Raw genomic sequence first — 11,016 nt, 5'->3', positions numbered from 1 at the left:
TCTTTTGTACCCCTATATTCTCTTAAGCACTGCGTAAATTGATGGCGCTATATAAATAATAATAATAATCCTTACCACTGGTTGTCTGCAATTCCGCCCAATGCAAGGAGTAAACCATACATAACATACCCTCGCCCATTCATACACAAGTATTTAGGGGTCTGTCTTCCTATTGCTGAGAATACACATGTTTGTATCTGTGTTTAATCATTCCTACCAGTCTGTGTGTACATTACATGTCAGATTGAGAAAGTGGCAAAATGCGGAGCAATTATCAGCACCATAATAGCCAAGCAATACCCATCTATCCATCATCAATCACCCAAACAAGTAGTTGCAGCTGTGCCCCGCTGGGCCCAAGCCTGTGATCTTAATGACTTTTGTGCCGAAAAGAACAAAGCCAGATAGCTCAGCGAGAGGAAAAACTATGTAAATGTTTATAGCATGGAAGTGTTTCTTGCAAAGGGGCCCTTAAATTATCTGAGCAGTTGATGCAGAGTGTGTGGCGTTGAATTTGTGTTTGAATAACTGGATCTGTGTACTGATGATACTGAAAGCCGGTGAGTCTGGGCACTGCACATATGACAGCGCTCGAGGGGCCACTGGATTATTGTCTTTTGGTGGGATGTGGGGGGACTTGTAGGGGTTATATACATGTTGTAATTCCCAATATAGAAGGGCCATTTGAAAAATGTCTGCCTCTTTAAAACACATAATTGCACATAATTCTTGGTAATGGAAAATTGCAACCTGCTCTCTCATTTTATTTTTTTTTTATGTTCTCCCTGCTTAAGGTTTTCTACCATGTTTTTTAGGTAACAAAGTATTTACCATTCAAGAGCTGCTGGTGAACCATTGTTTCCTATATGAGGTTTGTTTCAACTGCAAGAAGTGCCTATGGAAAATTTGCATTAAAAATAATTTAAAATGACTATGAAAGATGTTACTTTGGTGATTATAATAGGGTCCTACTGCATGTAATAGAGTCACTATGGTCATTTTTGCTTATAGTTTTACAATGTATTATAAAACATAAATCAATCACAATTTAAAATTTCCCAGTGATAGCTGAAACTTTAGATCATAAGCTCAATGGGATCTCTTTCCCCCTCCTCGTGTAACTGTATTTTATTATTGTTGTGACCCCTGTTTGTTCTATTACTGTACTGTTCTGCTGTACAGTGCCAAGTGCACAAGTAGCTCTATATAAATAAAAATACTAAATATCATTTATATTCATTAAGCAAGATCAGAGCTGTGGCATATTGCTTGGTTGCCTGGCAGTGTCACCCTTTGGGTTGTTAAGTTTTGATTTCTAAAAAAAATATTTAGCTAATTTTAGATAGGGCAACACTAACCAACATTAAATCACCCATGTGGTTACAGGGATGTATAGGGTGCCTATATGGTGCATAAATAAGCACAAGGAAAAACACAATGCCCCTTGTCCGCCAACGGATACTTGGATAGCTCCCATACCTGTACCTTGCATTCAGTGACTGTTGTAGGTCAATGTTTAATTCTTTGTTAATCTACTGGAACTTTAAGTATGAATACCCAACTGGGACCAAAATATTTGTCAAAGGGCCAGAATTAGGGGAAGGCAGAAGATGCACGTGCCTAGGGCACAATGATGGAGGGGGTGCTGGGAATGTACCTCTTCTCTCTGCCTACCCCTAATCCAAACCCATCCTTGCCCACTGCTAAAGTGATCTTGTCCCCTGCATGCCCCTCACAAGCGCATGCCCCTTGCGTGCCACCTCACATGCGCACACTTGTACCTGAGCACCCATTGCACCCTAGGCACATGTCTCTTCTGCCTACCCCTAATTCAGGCCCTGATTCTCAATTACTTTACAGAATGCTTTCCTTATACTGGTGGTAAATACTGTATACCCATGTACCAGCTACCTGAGCATCAGCACAGGATTTGACCATTTTGGCAATGTTCTATTTAACAAACCTGGATCAAGAAGAACACTGTATTTTGGATAAGGATAAGTACTCTTTACTCTGGGAGAAACCGACTTCTGTATAGCAACACATATATTCTGTTTTACAAAGCACAATTCAGCTGGAGCATTTTCTCACAGGATAATGGCTTTGTAGTTGATTCATTCGGTTTTGTTTGGCTATAAGCTTTGTTTCTTCAGGAATCCTCAGGAAGAATGCATGTAGTGAACCACCTCTGATAAACCCCGCCTTTTCTTTTTTGGGCTTCCAGCTGTAACTGTCTACACTGTAGAGCAAGGTAAGTGCCCTGTTCAAGGTAAAAACTGTGTCTCCCCTGATGACAGCTGTAAAAAGTGCACCCTTACTGTTGACATACTGTCCAGATAGAGTTGTCCACTGCTTGGTGGTGAGGTTAAAATTCTCAATGGTGCAGCGGAGGAAGTCATCAGAGGGACCATTCCTCATGACATACAGATTGTCTCTGTGTCCAACCATGCAGTGTCCATAACTCTGCTGCCTCATTATGGAAGTGACAAAGATCCACTCATCTTTCAGGATGTCATATTCATAAATAATGGTGGTGTCCAGTGGTTTCCAGAGACAGATGAAGATTCTTCCCATGGCCTTTGAAGCTGGTGGACCTGCTGTCGGCTGAGGAAGCTCACTGAGAAAACTCCAAGTCTGTGAAGATAGACTGTATTTCTCAACAGAAACAACTGGGACCTTCTCATATTCCCCTCCAATGGCATATAAATGTGCCTCGTGTCCCACCAATGTCACTTCATATCGAAGCTGATGTGGACTGGAAAATTCACTCCATCTACGGTTGTCTACATCATAGCAAAAGCTCCTTTCCACCACTTTCTTATTGGCACCATGCGCACCCCCTACAATATAGACCTTGTTATCAAGGGTGGCAACACCAGCTAGGAAGGTGCTTGCATTGTCTGGGATACAGCCTAGGCTCTCCCATTGGTTATTCTGCTCATCCAGAAAGCAGATTTTACGGGAAGCATCCTCAAGAAAACTGGAGGCAGGAGTGTGGGCCCCCACAGCCACAAATGTACTCGGCAAGAGGGACTCAACATACTGCAGGAGATCAGTGGGAAGTGATTGTATATCCTCTTCCAACAGTTCGTAAATATCTCTGATATATAACGCCGCAGAATGAAACAGATCCAGGAGGCCATAGGTAGCAGCAGCCTGGTACATAAACACACAATTGTCTGTGTTGATTAAATTGACCAAGTGTTTGGCCAGAAGCTGCACCTGTAGGAAAGCCGCACATTCCACAGCTTGCAGGATTTCCTCACAATTCAGCAGAGGTTGCTCTCCATCCAGCACTCTGAGCATGATCAGGAATCCCTTGGCACTCAAGCTCTGAAGGTAGAACTCATCCTGAGTGCTCTCCCGCATCCCAGACTGGAAAAGGGCACGGAAATATTCACTGTGCGTTACCAACAGGTCCTTGTCTGTCTCAAACAAAGTCTCTTCCACTTTTACAAAGATTTGGACCATTTTCTTGGCTAGAGCTGGATGGTGTTTGCTTTATAAAGATGATTCCTGTGCAACATAAGATTTCCTTAGGCCTCTTGGTTTAACAGCGACTTGTACTTTGTTTCTTGTTCCTTGCTAAAATTAGCACTACTCATGTGATGGTATGTGCCGGGGGAAGCCAGCAGCTGGACGCATGTCCAGTTCTACTCTGCCCGTTGTCATTCCATAGAATTTTTCTTTGTTATAAATCAAAACATTTTTCTGTTATATTTCTAATAATTAGATGTAATTACAGACTATTGCTACGTTTGTATAGCATTTATTAACATGTAACAGAATGCCTTATCTTCCCTGAACTGAATGACCTTTCTTTTAATACTGCTGGCATCTCAGCCTAGTTCTGTAGGGACGTTGCCTCCATAAAAGTTGTTTCCAATTAACCAATAATAATATAAGTATTAAGGATATAAAGTTTGCAACACTTGGGCTTCTATTGCCTGCTGACTTTGTTACTCTTAAAGGACAAGGAAAGGTTAATATAAATTAAAAGTAAGTCTAAAGGCATTCTTTTTAAGTACTTACTGCATATCTAAATTCCCAGATCCCTGCTTGCTTCTCTGAGATATGGTGCTGGCAGCCTACAGCAGTGTGAGGACTACAGTGACATCACTGAAATCTCTCTCCCCTTCCTGTAGGCTGCCAGCGGCATGTGTGTAACTTGATCCTGTCTGCTGTTCTGAGCTACACATGCCCACCAGCCAATCAGAAGCTGGCAGAGGGGAGTGGTGGGGGGGGAGGGAATGAAACATGTGCAGTATGAAGCAAGGAAGGAAGGGAGAATACCTTTTTAGAGATGGCTGCCTGTTCTAGAAAATGTGAAGTAAGTGTGACTGAGTAAATATTTGATTAGGTGAGCCAAAAGTGTGGCATTTTTACTAAACAATAGGAGGACTATTGGGCAGTATGCTTTTTAAATTTTGACTTGCATTCTCCTTTAAATCAGCAGCTCATTAGCCTGTTTCCTTTTTGTCCAGTATCTGTTGGGGCTTGGACATATATGGATCAGGCTAGCAGGAAAATCAGAAGAAGGCTTTATAATGCCAAATACGTGGTCCCCTACCTAGAGATTTACACTGGCTTTTCATGTGTTCTAGTCTTTGGCATTTCTCATGCCAAAAGGGAGCAGACACATGGAGCGGATTTTGGTGAGTATGCTCTTCAGTGCCGAAATCTGCTCTGTGTGCCTGCACCCAGTGGCAGCCTTATGTACAAAGTGTACAAGTCTCCCAGAGCAAATCTACCAGCCTAATGTACAGATCTCCCAGAGCAAATCTACCAGCCTAATGTACAGGTCTCCCAGAGCAAATCTACCAGCCTAATGTACAGGTCTCCCAGAGCAAATCTACCAGCCTAATGTACAGATCTCCCAGAGCAAATCTACCAGCCTAATGTACAGGTCTCCCAGAGCAAATCTACCAGCCTAATGTACAGGTCTCCCAGAGCAAATCTACCAGCCTAATGTACAGATCTCCCAGAGCAAATCTACCAGCCTAATGTACAGATCTCCCAGAGCAAATCTACCAGCCTAATGTACAGGTCTCCCAGAGCAAATCTACCAGCCTAATGTACAGGTTTCCCAGAGCAAATCTACCAGCCTAATGTACAGGTCTCCCAGAGCAAATCTACCAGCCTAATGTACAGGTTTCCCAGAGCAAATCTACCAGCCTAATGTACAGGTATCCCAGAGCAAATCTACCAGCCTAATGTACAGGTCTCCCAGAGCAAATCTACCAGCCTAATGTACAGGTTTCCCAGAGCAAATCTACCAGCCTAATGTACAGGTTTCCCAGAGCAAATCTACCAGCCTAATGTACAGGTCTCCCAGAGCAACCCTCGCAGCATTTCACTTCACTGGTAGGTTTTCAGGGAATATTAGGGATTGAAAAACACCCTAATCATCATTTAGAGAGAAATCTCCTTTCCTGTGGGTGATGAAGTGCCTGATAATACATGCGCCTTAACTTTCCTTTCAGTTGCTCCATGAAAAACACATTACATGTGGTGGTCCCTGGTAATTGCCCAAAGATGCGTACGACTGCGTTTTTGAGGATTACCTGGATTGCCCACCAGATGCCCAGTGACATGGCCGTAATAGTCAGTGCAGCTGTGTTTTTAAAGTCACTTAAATGTAAATGTACAACCAATTAGGTAGACTAAGGGGCCCATTCATGAAACCATGATTTTTTTTTTTTACAGAAAAAAACATATTTTTTCTAATTTTTAGAACTTTTCATAATGATCACAATAATATTATATAAAATAGTATGACTTTTTTGTGGTTTTTGTTAACTTCAACAGAAAAGTTGTATATTTTGCAACGATTACGACCATTTCGGAATTCATTCAAGCTTTGGTATTGTGACTATCCTTTGGGCAGGTTGGAGCTGCAGAGTGCCATTGAGCCCTATGGGAGACTTTCCTTGGGCCAGGTTGGAGCTGCAGAGTGCCATTGAGCCCTATGGGAGACTTTCCTTGGGCCAGGTTGGAGCTGCAGAGTGCCATTGAGCCCTATGGGAGACTTTCCTTGGGCCGGGTTGGAGCTGCAGAGTGCCATTGAGCCCTATGGGAGACTTTCCTTGGGCCGGGTTGGAGCTGCAGAGTGCCATTGAGCCCTATGGGAGACTTTCCTTGGGCCGGGTTGGAGCTGCAGAGTGCCATTGAGCCCTATGGGAGACTTTCCTTGGGCCAGGTTGGAGCTGCAGAGTGCCATTGAGCCCTATGGGAGACTTTCCTTGGGCCAGGTTGGAGCTGCAGAGTGCCATTGAGCCCTATGGGAGACTTTCCTTGGGCCGGGTTGGAGCTGCAGAGTGCCATTGAGCCCTATGGGAGACTTTCCTTGGGCCGTGTTGGAGCTGCAGAGTGCCATTGAGTCCTATGGGAGACTTTCCTTGGGCCGGGTTGGAGCTGCAGAGTGCCATTGAGCCCTATGGGAGACTTTCCTTGGGCCGTGTTGGAGCTGCAGAGTGCCATTGAGTCCTATGGGAGACTTTCCTTGGGCCGGGTTGGAGCTGCAGAGTGCCATTGAGCCCTATGGGAGACTTTCCTTGGGCCGGGTTGGAGCTGCAGAGTGCCATTGAGCCCTATGGAAGGCTTCAAAAATCATGCACTGAAGGTTCAAAGCCAGAAAGGTTTTTGCGCCATTTACGATCGTTCGGATACGAAAATTTTGTGACTTTCGGGTCGCAACCACAATATTTTCGTACAACCAAGAACAGAATTTTCGCGCAATTTTCGCACATGAGAAATTATCGTGGTTACTCCGAATTTTTTCCAATTGTGCTTTTAATTAGGGAAAATTTGTGGTTTAATGAATGGGCCCCCATGTGTGTGGCATATTCATGGGCCATCGCTTTCACCTTGTCTTCTTTATATCAAATGCAATAAAGTGAAAAACGTCTGCAATGGTCCAGATTAGAACTTGAATGAAAACATTGCTGTAGTGAAGCAAGTAAAAATAATGTTCACCAATATGCAATTCTGCATCATATATTAAAGCAAAAAGCAGGATGAATTTCCATTTAAATAATGGCAGCAATCATCCATTTCTTGCCTTTGTTCATTATATTTTATATACCCACAATGATTTTTATTGTTAAAGAGTATCAGGCCCACCCTGAGTTATGAAGAGGCTTCCTTGCCAGCTAGAGATTTCTCCCTGCAGAGTCTCACTGCTGCCATTGTATCTTCCACTGACATCAAGGTCATCAGGACAGCAGTGAGGAGCCTCTCACAGCACAGCGAAACCTAACAGCTGAGTATTATAGCAGGGGAACTAAGGGGAGATGATTCCGGGTTCGGGCAAAGAAAATGAATGCTGCAGAATGGGTTAAACCTGACAAAGAGGGTCCATCCCATAGCTTCATAGCTGTGCATTTCCCAGGCTCAGCTATTTCCAGCCTAAACACATAACAAACAAACAGTATCTATGGACACAGGCTCAGAGATGTATCTAAACAAGGGTGACAACTCTTAGCTCTTCACATTGTGGAGTTATACAGAGCAGGAGAAGGTGTAGGTGTGGGAAAAACTCAGTAAAAAAAATAGATACTGACCTCTTGACTGTGCAGGCAGCACAGGAAGGGAGGGATGGTGGCTATAGTAACAGTGGGGATAATAGCCTCTGGGAAGGGACTGTGGCTGTGGGATAGCAGGTATAGTAGGGAGGGATGGTGGCTATAGTAACAGTGGGGATAATAGCCTCTGGGAAGGGACTGTGGCTGGGGGATAGCAGGTATAGTAGGGAGAGATGGTGCCTATAGTAGCAGTGGGATAATAGCCTCTGGGAAGGGACTGTGGCTGGGGGATAGCAGGTATAGTAGGGAGAGATGGTGCCTATAGTAACAGTGGGATAATAGCCTCTGGGAAGGGACTGTGGCTGTGGGATAGCAGGTATAGTAGGGAGGGATGGTGGCTATAGTAACAGTGGGGATAATAGCCTCTGGGAAGGGACTGTGGCTGTGGGATAGCAGGTATAGTAGGGGGAGATGGTGCCTATAGTAACAGTGGGATAATAGTCTCTGGGAAGGGACTGTGGCTGGGGGATAGCAGGTATAGTAGGAGGAGATGGTGCCTATAGTAACAGTGGGATAATAGCCTCTGGGAAGGGACTGTGGATGTGGGATAGCAGGTATAGTAGGGAGAGATGGTGCCTATAGTAGCAGTGGGATAATAGCCTCTGGGAAGGGAATGTGACTGTGGGATAGCAGGTATAGTAGGGGGAGATGGTGCCTATAGTAGCAGTGGGGATAATAGCCTCTGGGAAGGGACTGTGGCTGTGGGATAGCAGGTATAGTAGGGAGAGATGGTGCCTATAGTAGCAGTGGGGATAATAGTCTCTGGGAAGGGACTGTGGCTGTGGGATAGCAGGTATAGTAGGGAGAGATGGTGCCTATAGTAGCAGTGGGATAATAGCCCCTGGGAAGGGACTGTGGCTGTGGGATAGCAGGTATAGTAGGGAGAGATGGTGCCTATAGTAGCAGTGGGGATAATAGCCTCTGGGAAGGGACTGTGGCTGTGGGATAGCAGGTATAGTAGGGAGAGGTGGTGCCTATAGTAGCAGTGGGGATAATAGCCTCTGGGAAGGGACTGTGGCTCTGGGATAGCAGGTATAGTAGGGAGAGATGGTGCCTATAGTAGCAGTGGGATAATAGCCTCTGGGAAGGGACTGTGGCTGTGGGATAGCAGGTATAGTAGGGAGAGATGGTGCCTATAGTAACAGTGGGGGGATAATAACCTCTGGGAGGGGACTGTGGCTGTGGGATAGCAGGTATAGTAGGGAGAGATGGTGCCTATAGTAGCAGTGGGATAATAGCCTCTGGGAAGGGACTGTGGCTGTGGGATAGCAGGTATAGTAGGGAGAGATGGTGCCTATAGTAGCAGTGGGATAATAGCCTCTGGGAAGGGACTGGGGCTGGGGGATAGCAGGTATAGTAGGGAGAGATGGTGCCTATAGTAGCAGTGGGGGATAATAGCCTCTGGGAAGGGACTGTGACTGTGGGATAGCAGGTATAGTAGGGAGAGATGGTGCCTATAGTAGCAGTGGGGGATAATAGCCTCTGGGAAGGGACTGTGACTGTGGGATAGCAGGTATAGTAGGGAGAGATGGTGCCTATAGTAGCAGTGGGATAATAGCCTCTGGGAAGGGACTGTGACTGTGGGATAGCAGGTATAGTAGGGAGAGATGGTGCCTATAGTAATAGTCTGGATAAAGCTATGATACACGCTAAAGGTAATATTTTCTGTATAAGTAAGATCTATACTGACTGGCATATATGTATAAGGTGACTAGTATGGAGGTAGTATGTTTTAAGCATTATAACCGATACACGCCAAGTTTCAGCTTTTTTAGAAAGCCAATCAGCCAGTAGTTGTATGACCAGTTTCAGATAGAAAGGGCATTTAAGGTGAATGTAGAAAAAGGAAAAATACAGAATTACTGTGAATAATGAACCATAAGTTTAGAGGCTTTGTGACACAGAGCCAGCTTTGATTGTGCAGCACAGAGACACTCTGGGAAAATAAATTCTATTTTTACACTGAAAGTGACCCTTCAGCAGAGCCCACTGGTGAGATCAGATATTGCTTAACCCTCACTCTCCTGCATGTGGTTGTTCCATTGGGATGCCTTGCACAAACAGCGGGCTGCCTGGGGGTTCCCGAGAGCGTGGGGAAGATTTTCCAGCAGCTGTCTTCTTATACATTTTGTGTGAGTAGGAACGCACAACTGTTCCATGGAGTCATCCCAGTTTATATAACATTAAGAAAGATGCAAAGAGCTGGGCTGAGCAATAGTCCTACCAAGTTGAAGGTAGAAGGTATGTGTTAAAGTCCAGCCAGCCAGTGCAGCCAGCATCTATAGTATCAGTTGGGATTATAGTACTTTGGGGATAATAGTTCACCAACAGTGAACATAATAGTGAGGATAATAGCACAGTAGCACCTATAGTAGTAGTGGGGATAGTGGCACCCAGGGTCGGACTGAGCCACAGAGGCACCGGGAGAAACCCAATGGGCCCCAGCGGCCAAGACCCGATCCCTGTCGCCGCTCCTCCAGCCACTGGTGTCCCTCCCCTACAGAATTAGGAAGACCATACTGTACATGGCAGAGCATATCTGATACAGGTATGGGATCCATTATCTGGAAAGCCATTATCCAGAAGGCTCCAAATTACAGGACTGCCATCTCTCATAGACTCAATTTTATTCAAATAATTTTAATTTTAAATAGTTTTTAATATTGACTTTCTTTTTCTCTGTAATTATAAAACAGTACTTTGTAATTGATCTCAACTAAGATATAATTCATCCTTATTGGAGGCAAAACAATCCTATTGGGTTTAATCCTTTCGGGTTTTAAGGTTTTTTGTAGAAGTGAAGTATGGAGATCCAAATTACGGAAATATCCCTTATCCGGAATACCCCAGTTTCCAAACATCCTGGATAACAGGTCCAATACCAGAACACTATATACTTGACTCCCAGTGCACTCCCCCCGGCCCATCAATGCTGCAAATGCCTCTTACCCCTCCTTGCCCCTCCTTTCCCCAGCCTTTTTACTGCAGGAGTCCAGCACATAATTGACTGGTAACACTTGATTGTTTCTATGCATTATTATACATTGGTGTTATTGTGAAAAGATTAGCTGTCCAGTCACAGTTCCAAGAACAGCAAATCTTACCTTAAAGGGTCCCTTTACCAACAATTTCAACATGAATAATTAATAGGGCTTAAGCTGAACATATTTTTGCCTATTGTTTTAATCATGAAAAATAATGAAAAGTCTATGTTATTTCTCGACCTTATGAGGGCAAGCAGGGAAACTGAAGCTACTCCATTTGGTCCTTGTAAGGTAGACAATAAGATTAATAGGACACAGATTATCCCCCTGTATAATAAACTCTTGTTAAAGGAGTTGTTTACCTTTGAGTTAAATCTTAGGATGATGATTTTTGTACAGCAGCTCTTAAGTTTGGAATTTCAGCAGCTATCTGATTGTTATGGTCCAAA

General features: G+C 44.3%; 1 protein-coding gene across 1 annotated transcript; it reads right to left on the bottom strand.

Moving 5' to 3' along the window:
- kbtbd13 (kelch repeat and BTB (POZ) domain containing 13) lies at nt 1-3,640 on the bottom strand. The gene has a single exon (XM_004912686.3). It carries the CDS (start codon nt 3,469-3,471, stop codon nt 2,071-2,073), a length of 1,401 nt encoding a protein of 466 aa, XP_004912743.1. The 5' UTR covers nt 3,472-3,640; the 3' UTR covers nt 1-2,070.
- Nucleotides 3,641-11,016: the final 7,376 nt, after the last annotated feature.

The sequence above is a fragment of the Xenopus tropicalis genome, chromosome 3 (assembly GCF_000004195.4).
Source record: "Xenopus tropicalis strain Nigerian chromosome 3, UCB_Xtro_10.0, whole genome shotgun sequence".
NCBI lineage: Eukaryota > Metazoa > Chordata > Amphibia > Anura > Pipidae > Xenopus > Xenopus tropicalis.
Note: the sequence above shows the minus strand (reverse complement) of the source record. Positions and strands in the feature narration are given on the sequence as shown.